The sequence below is a fragment of the Schistocerca nitens genome, chromosome 6, assembly GCF_023898315.1.
Source record: "Schistocerca nitens isolate TAMUIC-IGC-003100 chromosome 6, iqSchNite1.1, whole genome shotgun sequence".
NCBI classification, from domain to species: Eukaryota; Metazoa; Arthropoda; class Insecta; order Orthoptera; family Acrididae; genus Schistocerca; species Schistocerca nitens.
In genome coordinates, this window is record NC_064619.1 from 631,434,853 (window position 1) to 631,455,570 (window position 20,718).

The window sequence follows — 20,718 nt, forward strand, 5'->3', positions numbered from 1 at the left end:
ATAGTATCCTATGACTATAATATCAATGAGTCACAGTTGGAAATGGCAAGCTCTTACAAATTCCTTGGTGTAACACTTTGTAGGGATATGAAATGGAATGATCACATAGGTTCAGTTGTGTATAAAGCAGGTGGTAGACTTCACTTTATTGGTAGAATACTGAGAAAATGCAAACAGTCTACAAAGGAGATTGCTTAAAAAACACTCAAGCAACCCATTTCCAAATATTGCTTGAATGTGTGGGACCCAGACCAGACAGGATATTGTACGTAAACAGAGAACAGCAGCATGAATGGCCACAAATTTGTTTGACCCATGGGAAAGTGTTACAGAGATGCTGAAGAAACAGAACTGACAGACTCTTAAAGATAGACGTAAACTGTCTCAAAAAGCCTGCCTGGCTAGCTGCACAGTCTAATGCACTGCTTCCCAAGTGAGAAGGCATGCTGGTCCCCGGCATGAATTGGCCCAGTGGATTTGTGTCGTGGTCCAGTGTGCTGACCACCCTGTGGAAGGTTTTTAAGGTGATTTTCCATCTGCCTCGGAGAAAGTGGCATGGTTCTCCTTATTCTACCTCAGTTACACTATGTCAGCGATTGCTGTGCAAACACTGTCTCCACATACGCATAAATCGTAATTACTCTACCATTTGTGGTTACACTTGTCTGGCTTGAGACACTCCCAGGGGGGAGAATGGGGGAGAGGGGGGGGGGGGGGATCCACTGGGGGCTGGACTGCACTATAACCCAGAGTTTGGTGTAGGGGGGTTGACAGTGAGATGGATGGACTGGTGTGGCCTGTTGTGGGAAGTGGACCTCTGAGGGCTATGATGGGATGAAGTTTCTCCATCGTTTCTAGGTCCTCAGATCATTACCCAATAAAATACAATCCTGAGGAAGTCTAGTAACAAAGTTTCTAGAACTGGCTTTAAATGATGAATCTATGAATATATCACAACCTCCTATGGAATGCTCACATAATGGTTATGTTGAGAAGATTAGAATAATTACAGCAGACACAGAGGCATTCAAATAGTCATTCTTTCTGTGCTCCATATGTGAATGGAGTCGAAAGAAACCCTAAAAACTGATACAATGGGATGTACCCTCTGCCATGCATTTCACAGTGATTTTCAGAGTACAGATGTTGATGAAGATGTAGATGAAGGTGGCACTAGTTATGTAGAGATAAAGAAGCTGCCACAGGATAGACTAACATGGAGAATGCATCAAATCAGTCCACAGGCTGAAGACAATAATAATAATAATAATAATTTTTACTATTATTATAATATTATATTATAATGGAGTATTGAATGTTGGCATGTTAGAAAAGGAGAACACAGAAATATGCAATAGTGACAAACAAAAGTAAGTAATTGGGTTATTCAGAATAATCACATAATTTCTTACTGTCACTGGGCAGTCCGGAGGCTTAATTCTGGAAAGTTCCATTGTGAAGAAAACACTGGCCACTGCTGGTGGTACAGGATACATCATGTTAGGTACACTCCACTTCACCTAGAAAGAAAAAAGAGAATTTTAATTGGTTTGTGTTTATGAACCTATAACTTTATGAAGTTGTTTGCAATAGTTAAAATAATTCACAGTAGTAGAAGCAGAAGTAGAAGTTTATTGTCTCATAACATACAATTTCAAGCCATTGACTTAAAAGTACAGGAGACTCATCAAAACACAAAAACTGGTTTACAATTTTCCTTATAATACCAGTAATATAATATATGGTACTGAATAATTGCTTAATTAAGCAATTAACAACTTTTCTTCAAAAGTAACAAACTTTTAAGATTAACAGTTCTTATGCAAACCGTATTCTTTCCAACGAGAGTGCAAGAGAACAGTAGAACAACCATAGACAACATTTTTGTTCATTCCTCATTACTAGAAGGGCATTCTGTTAGCAAAAAAGTGAATGGCCTTTCAGATCATGATGCACAAGTTTTAACTCTAAAAGATTTTTGTGCTGCAACTCATGTTAAATATAGTTATCAACTTTTTAGGAAAGCTGATCCAGTTGCTGCAGAGACCTTTGTAAACCTTATCAAGGAACAAGTGTGGCAAGATGTTTATAGTGCTGTTACAGTAGATGATAAATATAATGCTTTCCTCAGGACGACTGGGCAATAGCTGCAAGAGGCAGATCAATGGAGGCAACGGAAAACACATTAACTGCGGATCTAACAAAGCTGGGAGATTACTTCCGAAGGTGGAGATTACGGCCAAACGTGACAAAAACGGAGGTGACGTGCTTTCACCTCGACAATGCCCAAGCAAAAAGAAAGCTCAACGTTCATTTCGAAAACAGGCAGTTAAACCATAATAATTACCCCAGATATCTAGGCGTCACCTTTGACAGAATCCTAACATTCAAGGAACACCTACGTAATACAGCCGCAAAACTTAAAACTAGAAATAATATCATACAGAAGCTATGTGGGACCACGTGGGGCTCTTCCGCGGCTGTACTGAGATCTTCGGCTCTGGGACTTGTCTACACAACAGCAGAATATGCCGTACCGGTATGTCTAAACAGTAAACACACAGGCTTGATCGATGCTCAACTAAACTACACAATGAGGGTGATATCAGGAACAATAAAGCCAACGCCTTTACACTGGCTACCTATACTGAGCAACATTCCCCCACCGGACCTGCGCAGACAGAACGCTCTCTTACACGAGTATGGAAAAGTGCTGAACAACAAGAAACTGCCAATCCATAAGGATGTTCCTGCCCTGGAGATGAACAGATTGCGCTCAAGACACCCCTCTTTAAAAAAGGCAAAAAATACGCATCCTCTCAACCCGGATTATGGCAACCTCTGGAAAATGCGGTGGAGAGAATCTGTGCCCCAAAACCTGCAGAATATGCCATGCATCAATGTCCAACCACCAGGATTCAATTTGCCAAGGAAAACTTGGACGACCCTGAATCGAATTCGGACAAATAACGGCAGATGTGCAGACAGCCTCCACAGGTGGGGTAAAATCACCACCCCGAGATGTGACAGCGGTGCGGACCGGCAGACGATTCATCACATCGTGGAAGATTGCCCTCTGAGACGTTTTGCAGGAGACCCCAATGAGTTTCTGACCGTGACTGAAAGTGCAATAGACTATGTCACAAATCTGGATGTTTGTTTGTGAACTTTTGTTTGTTATATACACTATTTTTAAACACTTTTATATCTACAACTATATGTTACACACTGTGACTACTCTTTATTTCTGTGTCTTATGATTTTTATGTCTTTTCTATATGATGTGTTATATGCCATAAGCTAAATAAATAAATAAATCATGCTCTTTGAAAGTTGCTTTCCATTAGAACGTTCAAAACAGGGTACTAGCACAAGCAGGCAGCCTGGGTGGCTGACTAGAGGGATAAGAATATCCTGTAGAACAAAATGGCAATTACAGGGTGTTTCAAAAATGACCGGTATATTTGAAACGGCAATAAAAACTAAACGAGCAGCGATAGAAATACACCGTTTGTTGCAATATGCTTGGGACAACAGTACATTTTCAGGCGGACAAACTTTCGAAATTACAGTAGTTGCAATTTTCAACAACAGATGGCGCTGCAAGTGATGTGAAAGATATAGAAGACAACGCAGTCTGTGGGTGCGCCATTCTGTACGTCGTCTTTCTGCTGTAAGCGTGTGCTGTTCACAACGTGCAAGTGTGCTGTAGACAACATGGTTTAATCCTTAGAACAGAGGATTTTTCTGGTGTTGGAATTCCACCGCCTAGAACACAGTGTTGTTGCAACAAGACGAAGTTTTCAACGGAGGTTTAATGTAACCAAAGGACTGAAAGGCGATACAATAAAGGATCTGTTTGAAAAATTTCAACGGACTGGGAACGTGACGGATGAACGTGCTGGAAAGGTAGGGCGACCGCGTACGGCAACCACAGAGGGCAATGCGCAGCTAGTGCAGCAGGTGATCCAACAGCGGCCTCGGGTTTCCGTTCGCCGTGTTGCAGCTGCGGTCCAAATGATGCCAACGTCCACGTATCGTCTCATGCGCCAGAGTTTACACCTCTATCCATACAAAATTCAAACGCGGCAACCCCTCAGCGCCACTACCATTGCTGCACGAGAGACATTCGCTAACGATATAGTGCACAGGATTGATGACGGCGATATGCATGTGGGCAGCATTTGGTTTACTGACGAAGCTTATTTTTACCTGGACGGCTTCGTCAATAAACAGAACTGGCGCATATGGGGAACCGAAAAGCCCCATGTTGCAATCCCATCGTCCCTGCATCCTCAAAAAGTACTGGTCTGGGCCGCCATTTCTTCCAAAGGAATCATTGGCCCATTTTTCAGATCCAAAACGATTACTGCATCACGCTATCTGGACATTCTTCGTGAATTTGTGGCAGTACAAACTGCCTTAGATGACACTGCGAACACCTCGTGGTTTATGCAAGATGGTGCCCGGCCACATCGCACGGCCAATGTCTTTAATTTCCTGAATGAATATTTCGATGATCGTGTGATTGCTTTGGGATATCCGAAACATACAGGAGGCGGCGTGGATTGGCCTCCCTATTCACCAGACATGAACCCCTGTGACTTCTTTCTGTGGGGACACTTGAAAGACCAGGTGTACCGCCAGAATCCAGAAACAATTGAACAGCTGAAGCAGTACATCTCATCTGCATGTGAAGCCATTCCGCCAGACACGTTGTCAAAGGTTTCGGGTAATTTCATTCAGAGACTATGCCATATTATTGCTACGCATGGTGGATATGTGGAAAATATCGTACTATAGAGTTTCCCAGACCGCAGCGCCATCTGTTGTTGAAAATTGTAACTACTGTAATTTCGAAAGTTTGTCTGCCTGAAAATGTACTGTTGTCCCAAGCATATTGCAACAAACGGTGTATTTCTATCGCTGCTCGTTTAGTTTTTATTGCCGTTTCAAATATACCGGTCATTTTTGAAATACCCTGTATATCAAAACGTTAGGAACAGTCAAAATCTAAATGCAGCAGCCCATTACAAACAGTATTGTAAGATGCTTAAAAAAGTTATTAGGAAGGCAAAAAGTATGTGATATACAGATAGAATAGCTAAGTCTCAGGATAAAATTAAAATCATATGGTCAGTCGTAAAGGAAGTGGTTGGTCTGCAGAGACAGGTCGAGGATATAGAATCAGTGCGCAGTGGGAATGTCCGTGTTACTACTAAGTCGCATATATGTACAGTATTTAATAATCACTTTCGGAATGTAGCAGGTGAACTAAATAGAACCTAGTCCCAACAGGGAATCATATAGCGCTCATAGAAAAAAGTGTTCCGAGACTGTTTCCTGAAATGTTCCTCAATGATAATGACAACAGGGAGATTGAGTTGATAATCAAATCACTAAAGACCAAGAACTCTCATGGATATGACGGGGTATCTAGCAGAATACTGAAATGTTGTTCTATGTATGTTAGCCCAGTACGTAGCCATATCTGTAACTTTTCCTTTAGGAATGGTCGGTTTCCTGACCGATTAAAGTACTCGGTAGTGAAGTCACTTTATAAAAAGGAAGACAGGGATAATGTTGACAATTATAGACCTATTTCTATGCCATCGGTGTTTGCTAAAGTTATCGAGAAGGTTGTATATACAAGATTACTGGAGCATTTAAATTCACATAATTTGCTGTCAAATGTACAGTTTGGTTTTAGAAATGGTTTAACAACTGAAAATGCTATATTATATTTTCTCTGTGAGGTTTTGGACAGATTAAATAAAAGGTTACGAACGCTAGGTGTTTTCTTTGATTTAACGAAGGCTTTTGACTGTGTTGACCGCAAAATATTACTGCAGAAGTTGGACCATTATGGAGTAAGGGGAATAGCTTACAATTGGCTCGCCTCTTACTTTAAGAACAGAAATCAGAAGGTAATTCTCCGCAATACTGAGAGTGGTAGTGATGTTCAGTCCCAATGGGGCACTGTTAAGTGGGGCGTTCCCCAAGGGTCGGTGCTGGGGTCACTGCTGTTTCTTATTTATATAAATGATATGCCTTCTAGTATTACAGGTGATTCAAAAATATTTCTGTTTGCCGATGACACCAGCTCGGTAGTGAAGGATCTTGCGTGTAATATTGAAACATTATCAAATAATGTAGTTCATGAAATTGTGGAAAATTGTGGAAAATAATTTGATGCTAAATCAAGTAAGACTCAGTTTTTACAGCTTCTAACTCACAATTCAACACAAACTGGTATTTTGATCAGACAGAATGGGCATATTATAAGTGAGATGGAACAGTTCAAGTTCCTAGGTGTTCGGATAGATAGTAAGCTGTTGTGGAAAGCCCATGTTCAGGATCTTGTTCAGAAACTAAATGCTGCTTTATTTACCATTAGAACAGTATCTGAAATAAGTGACATTTCAACATGAAAAGTAGTCTACTTCGCATATTTTCATACGCTTATGTGATATGGTATTATTTTTTGGGGTAATTCTTCTGATTCAAAAAGGGTATTTTTGGCTCAAAAACCAGCTGTTCGAGCTATATGTGGTGTAAGTTCAAGAACCTCTTGTCGACCCCTATTCAATAGTCTGGGAATTCTGACATTGCCCTAACAGTATATATTTTCTTTAATGTCATTTGTTGTTAGCAATGTTAGCTTATTCGCAAGAGTTAGCAGCTTTCATTCAGTTAATACCAGGCAGAAATCAAATCTGCATGTGGAGTGCACTTCCCTGACTCTTGCGCAGAAAGGAGTGCACTATTCTGCTGCATCCATTTTGAATAAGCTACCACAAGAACTCAAAAATCTTAGCAGTAGCCCAAACGCTTTTTAAGTCTAAACTGAAGAGTTTCCTCATGGCTCACTCCTTCTATTCTGTCAAGAAACTCCTGGAAGAGCTTAAAAATTAAGAAAATTCCAGTGTTACGTTGTTGATTTTCTTTATTTAAACTTACTAATTGTCGCCTGAATACGTTTCTTGTATTTCATTTTATCTGTTTCTACTGTCATGTTATAATTTCTTATGTCAGTGAAGCAAGGGTAAAATTAAAATTACTTCATAACACAATCCTGAATAATAGAGAAAATCTCTCAAGCTAAAGGAGCCCTTCAAAATTTATCGATAATACTATAAAGATTTATTAATACAGACCAGGAGCAACTATGCTGCAAACAAGCTTCAAGCTCCATATGGTGTTGCTACTGGAATCTGGGAAGTGATAAACAGTTTTAGAACAGCCAAAGACAAACTCTGTATGGACTTTATTGTTGACTATAGTGGAATGGTTGTAAAAGAACAATGTGAAATTGAAAATATTTTCAATGAATATTTTTCTCCAATAGGGGAAACTATAAATGACTAACACAATAGCCTACAGTATAATTTTAAAAGCAGACCTTCTGAGCATAGCATGTATCTAGCTCCCAAAAATTGTGTAGGAAATGTGATACCAGCTGGTACATGAAGTGTGGCAGACTTTATTTGCTGGACAGAATTACATCGTGGTCTACACCGATCACTGGTTGAACACATACTAAACTGTCACAGGTATTATCGTTCATTCTACCGCACAGGACAATGGTGTTTATTTTGTCAGTCAGAAGCAATGTCATCAGTATGTCACCCAAACTCCACCTACCAAGAGTTACTCAGACTTTTAGGCATCATAAATTTCCACAGAAGACACACCCCATATGCAGCTGAGACTCTCATTCTTCTGACTGAAGTCCTCTGTGAGAAGAATACTGCGGGAAAATGCCACCTTGAATGGACACATCCTATGCAGTCAGCCTTTGATAAAATCAAAGATAACTTACTGCATGCAACTACACTCGCTCATCCATCTTCCAACATCCACCTTAATAAAACAGCGGATGTGAAAGACCTTGCTATTGGTGCCATGTTACAACAGGAGGTTCCTCAGTTCTGTGGTTTTTCTCTTGTGATCTCTCAGATATGCAGCATAAGTGGTCAACCTCTGACCATGAGCTACTAGCCATAGTTGCTACTTTTTAGAAGAGATTGCGGGCAGACCTCTTACTGTTTATGCAGATCACCATCCCCTAGTTGACATGTTACAGACCACTGTAAGAAATGTGGTACCAGCAAGAGAGTAATCAATGGTACACAAAATGTGGTAGACAGATCCCCACTTTACTTGTTGGACGAATTTACATTGCGGTCTACACTGTGGTACACAGATCCCCACTTTACTTGTTGGATAAATTTACATTGTGCTCTACACTGATCAGAGGTTCAACACATACCTCCATCACAGGTATTATTGGTTAGCTCATTCATTTAAAGGGGGGAAGGACTAAAATACTGCTTGGTCATCAGTCCCTAGTTGCTACAAAACAAGTCCACGGGGGAGAGAATAAAACAAACAATACTTATCATACAAAACTTGGAGAAAAGAAAAACCAAAAGAACTACAGAATGGTAACAAGCACTACAAACCAACAAAAGAAGTCAAGAAAGCCACAGATAGACCCAAGAAACAGGTAGAAAGGATTAAAACAGTAGAGCAGACGACTGTGGCTGTCTGATCATGTGAGCAAAAAAGGACAGGCCAGCCACTTTGCAACACATTAAAACCTCCATCCTAAAAGCACTAGGGTAGATAAATAACATGGACTGAGAAAGGACATGCACTACAACTTAGGTGGAATGATAAAACCCACTCACATATAAAATGTAAAACTAAATCAGCTGATGAGGTATTGTCAGCTAAAAATAATGGTAACAAGTCCGATAACTGAAAATTCCATCACAGGACTGCTAAAGCAGGACAGTGCAAGAGAATGTGGAACTTTGTCAACTGGCTACTGCACCAATACTGGGGTGGTTCTTCACAGTGGAGGAGATAGCCGTGGGTCAGTGAAGTGTGGCCTTTGCAGAGCTGGTAGAGGACTACAGAGTCCCTGCAAGAGACCTGCATGCAGAACTACCACACATTCATAGTCTCCTTTATGGCACACAGTTTATTGGGAATACCTAGACAATGCCCTTCTGTATTCCAAATCCCAAAAACCTCATGGCATAATACCGAGTGCAGGTCAGTTTCAGAGATGCCGATCTCCAGAAGCAGTTTCCAAATAACCTGTTTGACCAGCCTGTACGGCGAGCGTGGCATTGCCCAATAGCTTTTGAGCAGCTCAAGGAATCACTACAGACAAAGAAGGACTCACCAGACCAGGAACTCATATGCTCAAGAGCATGGGATATGGCCACCGGCTCTGCAGCAAGAACACTGCAGCAATCCAGCAAGGATTGTCCTGTATGAGAATATATGAAGTCGACGTGAGCATATACCACCGAGCTGTCAGTGTAGACCACTTCAGAGCCCTGGGACACATCAAGAATCGAGAGGAAGTGATAGTGGAGAGCCGCAGGAGAAACCGAATCCTTAGGGCCATGCAAAAGGTCCAGCCAAAGCTGCAGCCTAGGTATACACCATGGAGATGTGTGTGATTGGACTCAGAGGAGAGGAAGGAATTGGATGTGAACAGCAATTGTAATCCCTGACCTGGGCCACCATTGCTGGAGATGAACTGCTATGGTTGGGCAAAGGAGATGGTAATTTGGATGCTCAGGAGACCTACGAATGTGCACAGCATAATTGGTGAGCTGTTTTGGCACCTGATCTGCAATGGAGGGACTCTAGCCCCCACCAGGAGGCCAATCACCAGACTCATCTTAAAAGCATCTGTTGCTAGTCGAACCCCACAGCTGTGCACTGGGTACAGTAACGGCAATGCTAAGGGCCCCATCAATCCATACACCAGACTTCCATAGTCAAGGTGGGACTGAACAAGAGCTTTGTACAGCCACAGCAATGTAAACTGATCTGCACCCCAATTGGTGTTGCTCAGGCAGCAGACAGCATTAAGGTCTTGACACATTTCCACTTAAGCTGACAAAGATGAGGAATCCAAGTTAATCAGGCATAAAAAACCAGTCCTAAGAAATGACACTTCTCCATTACAGTGAGAGGATCATCATCAAAGTAAAGTTCTGATTCCAGATGAACAGTATGATTACAACAGAAGTGCAGGACGCACGACTTTGTGGCTGAAAACTGGAAGCCATGGGTTAGAGCCCATGTGTTCACCTTTTAGATGGCTCCCTGTAGGCATTGCTCAGTGACACCAGTACTGGAGGAGCAATGGGAAAGGCAAAAATCATCTGCAGACAGATAAGGTGAGATGGATGGCCCCACAGCTGCTGTTACACCATTTGATTTTATTGCTCACTCTACTGTACAGGGCTGTAATGTTTATTTTGTCAGTCAGTGGCAACATATGGCCACCATGTTGCACAGAGCCCCCTCCCCCACTAGTGCAGAGTACAGGAGAAGGGGAAGCATTGTGAGGTATCAGCATTGATCTGTGGTTGGACAATGGCTGCAGTGATGGAGAGCTCGTAGTCTCTGAGGCAGGCAAGAGGCCAGAGGGTGTGTCTATAGCATGAAGTAGCTGGTACCGGCGCACACTGTTGTCAGCCTTGGTGGTGGGTGAATTGATCCCATTCACTATTGACCCCAAAGGATAACTTTCCTTATGTATCTTTGGAACACCGTAAATTCTAGGAGAGACTGGTACTCTGGGAATAAGAGCCTTGGCTGTGTCAGTGTAAATTCTTGAGTCCTTAATCATGGCCTGCATCTTTCGAATTATCTTCGCCGTAGGGTCTGCCCTTAGTTCTTTGTAGATGGGATCATTTAATAATTATTCCATCTTGTCTTCGTACTCCAAGGTGTCTAAGATGACAGTAGCATTGCCTTTGTCTGCTGTTAATATCACAATTTCATTGTTGTTCTTCAATTCCCTGATAGCTGCCCTTTCCTCTTGGTGCCAAGCCACCAAAACACAACCTTAACTGAGAGGAAAGGGCAGCTATAAATGTAGGTTTGCCTTTTCTTGACCTACCTTCTGTGAAAACTCATGGGGTCAGTATTCCAACATTTGTATGGAATCCAAACTGCTCTTGCCCATGGTTGGCATCCCAGTTTTTACATTCTTCTATACAGAATTTGTGTTAGTATCCTGCAGCCATGACTTATTAAACTGATATTTTGGTAATATTCACACCTGTCAACACCTGCTTTCTTTCAAATTGGAATTATTGTATTCTTCTTGAAGTCTGGAGGTATTTTGCCTGTCTCATACATCTTGCTCACCAGATGGAAGAGTTTTATCATTTATGGCTCTTCCAATACAGTTGCAGGGTGCAAAAATAATGAGAGCTACTTGTTCTGAAATGTAGTGACAAGTGCGTGCACACACACACACACACACACACACACACACACACACACACACAGAGAGAGAGAGAGACAAGTTGAAATCATGTTTCTGTACATACATAGTAATTCCTACTCCTCAACTCTTAGGCATTTGCTGCTGGTACTGATGGTGGTTGATGATGATGAGGAGAGTTTCATTTTAGCGGCGAAAACTCAAAGCATGCATGCAGCTGGAGAAAGAGGCACAATGAGGGCAACTGCACCATGATGAGGGTTTATATAACCTCTGCCCCCTCCACCCACTACCTCCCTCGGGGAACCAACAGGATTGCAGCATTCTGACCTGTTGATGAATATGGGTCTGAGCACAATGGTCTGTGAGCACAGTATTTATTCTGCTGGCTGTGGGTTTTTGCTCTTAAAAAACTGAATGTAAGATTAAATATAGCAACAGCCAATAGGAATATAGGAACAGAAATCAACAAGTTGGGACAGGTAAGCAGATGATGAATGTTGGACACACATACTGTACATCTTTATCCTACAGACAGGAACCTGCTGAACCATCCAATGTGCAAGTGTCCTCCATTGTTGTCGTCTCTGGCAAGCAGAGATCTACTGATTTCTAAGTGGTGTGGAAACCTTTTGCAAAAATTACTTTTCTTTGAGAAAGATCATAGTATGATGTGTTTAGGACAAAATTGTGAGCTCCAACACAGAGGATATAACAGCATAGTTTTAGACTCCCAACAAGTAACGATACTTTAGCGATGTGAAAACATGTGTATGCTCCAATTTCTTTAGTCTTCGAAAATAACTCATATAAAAGGGATGAATCTAGATTTCAAGCGAGAAATTCGAGATGCATAGACAACAAAATCCCTGTCTTGGATTGGGTAAAGTGGATTTTTTAAACTGGGGAGTCGATGTCAGGATGGAATTGCAGTTAGAACTATATGAAGAAGCCACCCCTGCTTGTCTTGCAGTGTCTGCAACCAGTGGCCGACTGGAACTGGCAGCTAAGCTCGCGCGACCAGTGAGTACAAAGCAAGATCCCAGCTGCTGGGTAGTCGGATCGTACTCATGGTCACAGTGGGAAGTCGAGGTGGTGGCACCCTCTGGGAGGCTGAATAGTGAACTAGCCAGTATACCAGTAGAGTGGCGAGAGAAGGAGATGTGATTGTTGCGTGTATTCTCCGACTTTTACGTGGGAATTTGAGGAGAATCATTATGGCGAGAGTTTGCACTGGACTATTGTTCCCACCTTGCAAACTGATTGTTGACAGCTTGGTGGTCTCAGTGACACTCTCTCCAGTCTCTGAGCATATGGGGCAGCTGAAGATGTGTGTGTAATAGACTCTGGATACATTTAGTGCTAGGATCTATTTGTGGCAGAAATTTAATTATTTGATTTGCAAAATGTTTGAATGTTGAAAATATGTTTTATTATGAAGAAGAGTGTTTTAAGCAATCTATTTGACTTCGGTAAATTGTTAAACAATTAATTTCACAAGGTAGTGCAAATAGACTATTTCCCACCAAGAAGAAGCACTTCATCTGTTTCGAAATTTTTCTGTGTGGAGTTCAAAGTATTCTCCACGATATGTGCATATGACCAGACCAGTTACAAAGGGGGCTGTAGGACAGTTTTGAACAGCCCCTGGTGGTAGTGTTGCGGACTAGAATAGCTGGTCTTCAACCTTCAAGGTGAACATATACACACACTATCGGGAAAAGTGGGGGTGGGGGTCGCCAGAAAGTGGGGGCAGCGGCGGCGGAGTGTGGAGCCAAATTGAGAACAATACAGATGCAGAAAACACCCTGAAAAATAAATAAAGTAAATAAATAGAGACGCTACCTTACATCTTTCCTCGCCAGCAGCTCAGCACTGACTGAATATTTTCTCCGCTGGTTCGCAAATGATGGAGAGGAGAGGAAGTGAGGGAGGGGAGGGGAGGGTAAGTGAGGGAGGGGGAAGAATAGGGGTGGTGATGTCATCAGTGCCATGTTGCCATTTCCACTCCCCAGGAGGAGGAGGTGGGGGAGAGGCTGCCATTGTGAATAAATTTCACAACAATCCAGATGACCTTTATCCCGTTACTCTTGATCTAGAGCTGGTACGTCTGCATGTGTTGTATGCATTAGCAGAGGGGTAGTTATTTATTCTGAAGCAAACCCAGTACTTATACACTTATCCAACTATTGTGTTACAAGAGCTGATTAATCAGCCAGTACAAGGCAGACGAAATCAATATCAGTGTCTCCTCCAGCAACAGTAGTTAACTTAGTACCACTTACACCTCAATCCAAATTGTTGTGCGACTATCTTTAGGTCACATACTGGTAGGATTTGGGTCACTTGCCTCCTACACTGTCACTTCTTGGTGGGCAGATAACATCCCCCTTAAAAATCCATGCAAATGAATTTGAGCCTGTCATATTTTTCGACTTTAGCTCACCGACTTGTCAGTTTATGGCATTTGGATGACTTTCCTTAAGATTATAGCAAATGAATCAAAAACTGACATATGAATTTTACTTCAGATCGCTTCAGATGCTTACTGCTAGGCGCAGCAGATAGCTAAAAAGATGAGGACTAGTAGAATTTCATGGGTAACACATTAGATATTGAATTTAATTGATGAAAGGAGAAAACATAAGACTGCAGTAAATGACGCAGGAGAAATGGGATACAAGTGTCTAAAAAGAGATTGACAAGAAGTGCAAAATGGCTAAGCATGAATATCTAGAGGGTTTAGAAGCATATATTACTTGGGAAACGATAGAAACTGCCTATAAGAAAATTAAAGAGACTTTGGAGAAAGAGAACCACTTGCATGAATATCAAGAGCTCAGATGGAAAACTAGTCCTAAGGAAAGAAGGAGAAGCAGAAAGGTGGAAGGAGTATGTAGAGGGTCTGTACAAGGGAGATATGCTTGAGAGCAATATTATACAAATGAAAGAGAGTCCCTTTAAATATCTAGGAGAGTGGATTTCATACAATGCAAAAGAAAAGACAGCTACATAAACTAGAGTGCACAAAATGGAAAGAGCGCTTCATGTGATCAAAAACGTTTACAACAAAAAATTCTTGTCCTGGAACACGAAATTAAGACACTACCGAACAGTGGCCAGACCTGAAGCTCTGTATGCAGCAGAAACACTTAAACTAACAAGAAATGGAGATCTTGAGAAACTAGAGAAGGTCGAAAGAAGAATTTTAACGAAAATATTGGGAGCTAAAAGAGACGATAATGCTGAATACAGGTTAAGCCCACATGGTTCATAGAGACTCAAAAGGACATAAAAAATGCTGGAATTAGAATAGCCGCAATAGAAAACAGAACACATTTCAGAAAGGCAGTTCAAAAGGCAGAATTTTAGGAGAGAACGAAAACAACTAGATGAAAGTGGACTCAAGAAGAAAGGGAACAACACTCTTAAAGAATGAAGGAAATTTGGAAATTAAGGAAATCTAATACAATGAAGAGTAGCCAAAGTTGATTCATCATACCCTCCAAATGGGTTATTCAAAAGAAGAAGAAATGGAAGGGGACTTAGATAAAGATGAGATAGGAGATAAGATACTGCATGAAGGATCTGACAGAGCACTGAAAGACCTAAGTCGAAACAAGGCAGACAAAATTCTATTAGAACTATTGGTAGCCATGGGAGAGCCAACAATAACAAACCCCTTCCATCTGGTGAACAAGATGTATGAGACAGGCCAAATACCTCCAGACTTAAAGAAGAATGTAATAATTCCAATTACAAAGAAATCAGGGGCTGACATGTTTGAAAATTACTGAACTATCAATTTAATAAGTCTTGGTTGCAAAATACAAATACTAACATGAATTCTTTATGGAAGAACGGAGACATTGGTAGAAGCCACCCTCGGAGACAATCAGTTTGGATTCCAGAGAGATGGAAATACTGATTCCATGACTTCTCATTGAAGGTTGGTTAAGGAATGGCAAACGTACGTTTCTAGCATTTGTAGACTTAGAGAATGCATTTGACAATGTTGACTGTACTGGAATACTGTCTTTGAAATTATGAGGGTACCAGGGGTAAAATACAGGGAGCGAAAGGCTATTTACAACTTGTACAGAAACCAGTTATAAGAGTCGAGAGGCATGAAAGGGAAGCAGTGTTTGTGAAGGGAGTGAGGTAGGATTGTAGTGTATCCCCAAAGTTATTCAATCTGTACACTGAGCTAGCAGCAGTCCTGAAGTTCTAAAATTTAGTGGACCACTTGGTAATGGTGAGAGGGAGTACCACACACAGCATCACTATACTTAAACAGCACTGACTGAAATTCGAAAACTATGTGACAGTAATTCACAAATAGTTGTTTTCTGTAGAAATACATCCTGTGATGACTCTCAAGCTCTAAATTTTAATATATCAACACCAAGCATAATTTGTATTGATGCACTAACACTGCCACTGTCAAAAAGGAGAATGCTGAGACAGAATGTTTCATACTTAGCTGTCAACTGCCACTCTGTATATATGTCCACTTGACACACAGCTTCACCCACTATATCTGAAAGAATCCCGCCTTTGTACCTCACTGTACGTTCTCAATTTCTGCTACAACTTTAAGTTCATTGCCAGGTGCTATCACGACATTAACACGCAGATGTCAGTTTGTGGTTAAATGATACATACTGGTGAACAGTAACATCAATTCAACAGCTCAACACTATGTATTCGCCATCTATCAGTCCTCCACATCATGTTATACGACTGATCTGCAAAGCAAAAGCGTCATGTGGATGCTACTAGGATCGTATAGGTTGACATACTCCACGACGGAAGAAAAAGTCTCTGAGAAAGATAGCATATTTCTCCTCGATACATAGGGGTGTTTTAGGATATGTATGGAAGTATATAAGTACTTTGTTAGTTGATCAGCATGTAAGATTGGGATGGAAGGGTAATGAATAATACTGGCACAATGTATCCTCCAACATGCACCATGCAGGTGCTTGCAGTGTATTTTTGTAGATGTGGGATGTTTGTAGATAATGAGTTGTCAGTAGACTGGTGGGAAGACTTGTGTTGGAGTTGGTAGTTGACATTAACATAACTAAATCTATTGCCCATTAATAGGACTAGACTCCCATACACTCTCACCAGGAGCATTAACTGCTGTCAAATGCCTAGCAGTACACATCTGGAGCAAACTGAAGTAGAATACATATGTAGGTTTCAGATTCACTTGCTGGCATTTTAAGGGAAGCAATTCAAACACTAGTAACTGACAGGTCAGTGAGCTAAAGTAGAAGAATATGTCAGGATCAAATTAATTTGCATGAATTTTTCACATGCGTGTAATCCACCAACTAAGTAGTGATGGTGTAGGAGGTGAGTGACACAAATTCTGTCAGTATGTCACCTAATGACTGTGGCACTACAATTCGGGAAGAGGTGTAAGAGGTACTAAGATGACTAGTGTTGCTGGAGGTCTGATTTGGTGTGGCTTGTATTTGTTGGCTGATTGACTCTTTATGTACAATGGTTGGATATGCATGTAAGTACTGTGCTTGCTTCAAATTAAATAATTACCCATATGCTTAAGCGTATTACCCATGTAGACATACTCTGCTCTAGGCAGAATACACTAGATGGAATGCAGTATCATGCTCAGTCAACTATCAAACAGCACATGGGGGTAAAAAATGAACAATGATTCATCCACAACTCTTGCTGTAGCTCTGAATTATGCTTTGACGTGTGAGGTTGTTGCACTAATTGTAAATGATTCAATGGATAGTGTATTGGAAGCTCTGTGATAGCGTTAGATTCATACTACGGAGATATGCTCCATTGAAAGAAAGGTGATGTATTTCTCACGGAACAGCATGCTGTCAATGAAGACTCTGACACCATTACGTTGTCATATTTCATAGGAATATGATAAATGAGATTAGAACATATACAGGCACATATTTACAGACAATCATCCAACATCAATGAATTGCAGATGTATCAGATTTTCTTTGTGCATTCCTCTTACAGCAAAGGGTAAAGGTGCAATAAAACTGGCAACTGCTTTCAAAACCATGGCTAATAGGTCCCTATAAGTTCGGGATCCTGAGTCTATGATGCAGTTGCCAGTTTCATTTCTGAAGGTATTTCCCACAGACGGGGAAAGAACACAGCCTTGTCGACGAAACCAAGTAAGAAAGATAAGCAAGAAATAGACAAACTGCAACCAACAGTGCACTTACCTTATCTGAAAAATGTTACTGACCAAATAGGCAAACCCCTTCGCTGGGTTGGGGTGCAGCCTGTCTTCTATAGTGGTCGCAGGATCCAGCACGTGCTAGGCTCCACTAAGGACAAGATGGATGCCTTACACACTGCAGGCATGTACAAGGTGGAATGCGAATGCAGAGAGGCATACATCAGCGAGACTGGCAGACTCATTCGGGAACAGGAGCGCTATATTCGTCTGGGGCAACACAACAAATCTGCAGTGGCAGAACATCAGCAAGAATGCGGAGAAGAAATAAAATTCAGTGAAGCCTGTGTGTTGGTCAAGCAGCCGGTTATGACAAAACGCAAAATCAGGAGGTCATAGGAATACTTAAACATCCTAATAACATGAATAGATGATGGATTCAGGCTTGCCCCATCTTGGCTGCCAGCAATCAGAGCCCAACAGACTGCACTGTCACACGAGGCACGAGCACTACCAGCGAGTAACCGCCATGCGGCCGACATCCAGTATTTGGTAAACAGCAGCCAACTTCTCATTCGACAGTGACCACCAATCATGGCACATAACACATGAGCTAATAGACAATAGAGGTTATGTTCTCTTTCCTCCACAATAACGTTTTAAAATTAAGTTCCCTCTCTTTCTTCCTTAAGTGACCAATGAAACAAACTATCTTTTAAAATTATGATGTAACAGCATGTGCAGTGAGCAGTAACAACAAAATATAAGGGACACTGCATAGCTAGACTGCACATCTTCGGCGGAACTCTAAGACAGTTTCGTCCTTCAAGGATTGTTAACCAGAATCGTTGAAGTGCTATGATTTCTCACATGTGCAGCAGCCTAGCAGTGACACCAGTGCTAGGTCCAGTTTCAAGTTCCGGTAGCGCCAGTAGCCCAGCTGGTTTCCAGCCACACCAGCCGGTTCCAGATACACCAGCAGCCCTCGCTGGTTCCAGCAGCAGCCCAGCCGTTCTAGCCATTCAAGTCGTTCCAGCCATTCCAGCCATTCCAATCATTCCAGCCGTTCCAACCATGCCCCACTATGCCAGCGGCCCTCGCTGTTTCCAGCGGCCCTCAACAGTTCCAGCAGCTCGTTGGTTTCAGCGGCCCTCGTAGGTTCCAGCAGCCCATCAGCCCTCGTCAGCTTCACATGTGTTTCATCTCTGTCTTCGTCCCTTATTGTTCCAGTTCTCCTGTTCTGTTTTTTCCCCTGGTAATCCCTCACCATGACTATCCCCACCATCAGGGCCACCACAACTGCAATAGTCTACACATCCCCATCGGCCGCTGCCACCACCATTACTTGGTGGCCACAGTCGTCCCCTCCTCAACACATCCCCCCCCCCTCCTCACCCATACAACCACTACACCCTTTCTTGCGCCATATCTCTTGCTCCTGCTCCCGCTCCTGCTCCAGCTCAGCAAAATCCTTCACCCTCATCTGATCCCTTCCCTCCACTTCCCCCCTCCCCTGCCACTACATCAGCTTCTACGGTCCCCAGCAGGTTGGTCGCTCGACAAGTCACTACCCACGCTGCTATCTCACCATCACCATCACCGGGACCTGCCTCTTCCCACCATCTCCCAGTCGCTCCAGTCCGCCAAACCTCCTCTCACTTCTCTGCTGTGGTTAAGCGCCCTAGCCTCCTCCAACCCTATAAAATCACAGCCTCTCCCTCCTCCCACACTCCCTGACGCCATGGACGTCACGCCTCCTGCCACCTCCTCCCCTCCCCTCCTCTCAGTCTCCTCCCCTACCTCTACTTACAGGTATGTCCTATCCAAATCTGACCCATCCCTCCTGGGAGCCCATAACCTAACCATGCTTCTCCGGAAGTACTACCCTAGTGCCCCTATCTCCCTCCTTATCCCCTGTAGGGACTCTGCCCTTATCTCCTCTGCCAGCCCCACCCTCCACACTGATATCCTGGCCAGAATCCCCCGTATCCACTTTGGCCCTAATGCCGCCTTCACCACTGCTCCATCCTCCCCCTCCTCTCGCCAACCCCAACCCCATGCCACCCACCGACCCTCACCGCCGTGATCACTTGGCTTAGCCTGGTGATCACGGAGGAGGAGGTGTTGGCAGAGCTTAACACCCATGCCCACCTTGAAATCCAGGCGGCCTGCTGCATCCATAATTCCTCTGGCCCTACCTTCCTCATGTGGATCTTCTCAGAGTCCACCCCCTCCATTGACCGTTTCCTCAAAGAGAGCGTCCTGTTGTTTAACTGCCACTACAAAGTCGACTCTTCCCGTTCCCCTCCCCAGTCCGTTCCAGTACAATGCGCACTATACATCTGAGTGTCGCAAGGCCCCTGTCTGCCCTCACTGCAAACAGGCATATTGCCTCTGGCAGTGTCCTAACTTCGAATCCCCCCCCTCCCCACCTGCAACACCTGTAGCCTTTCTCACCCCACCTACTCCCAAAAATATAAGGCCCGGCCCCATCCCGTCTCTCCCGAACTTACTGTGCCTGTCCGTCCCATTGATGATCCTACCCCTCCTGGTGACACCCTTCGCCCCTCCCCACAGCCGAGGACATCATCAGAATATCCACCCCTTTCAGCGCCCCTATACTCTCTACCTAGCTGTCCGTTCCATCTTTCACCTCAACACCTTCGCCACCTACTCCCATAACCTAGTCCACTTTATCTTCTCCTGTCTTGACACCCTCGTTTAAACCCCACCATGGCGTGACAGCACCGTATCTTGTTCAACAACATCCACTTCCTTCCCGTTAACAAGAACCTCCTTATGCATACCTTCATGACCCACCGCGTGGATGCCTTCCTCCTGAACAAAACCTTTCTCCAGCCTCAAAATCCCATCCACATGTCGCCTTACGTCTTTCACCACTCTGATAATACCCTCCTGATAGCGCATGGTGGGGATAGCCATTGGCCACCATCGCCAGATCCCTTTTCGGCTCCAACCCCTCCTTCCCGACCCCACAGAACACCTGATACTCAGTCTCTTCTTCCCCAGCCTTACCATTAGCTGCACCACCATATATGTCTGCCCCTCTGACCCTATTCCTTTCGACTTCCTTTCCACACATCAATCATACCTTCTCCTCCTATGTGATTGCTGCTGACCTCAACATCCATAGTCGTTCCACTGCCCAGCTACTGCGGTGGCATTGGTTCTCCCCCCCCCCCCCCCCCCATGGTGACCTCATTCTCATTCCCATTCCCCAACACACACACCCTGAATCCAATACCAC

At 43.1% G+C, this 20,718-nt stretch overlaps 1 protein-coding gene across 1 annotated transcript in view; it reads right to left on the reverse strand.

The window, feature by feature from the left end:
* Positions 1 to 20,718, reverse strand: part of LOC126263539 (A-kinase anchor protein 14-like) — a 65,011-nt gene that overhangs the window by 19,162 nt on the left and 25,131 nt on the right. Inside the window, exon 2 of the mRNA XM_049960632.1 lies at positions 1,413 to 1,520. Coding sequence (XP_049816589.1) covers positions 1,413 to 1,520 — 108 coding nt within the window. The remainder of the gene's footprint in view (positions 1 to 1,412; positions 1,521 to 20,718) is intronic.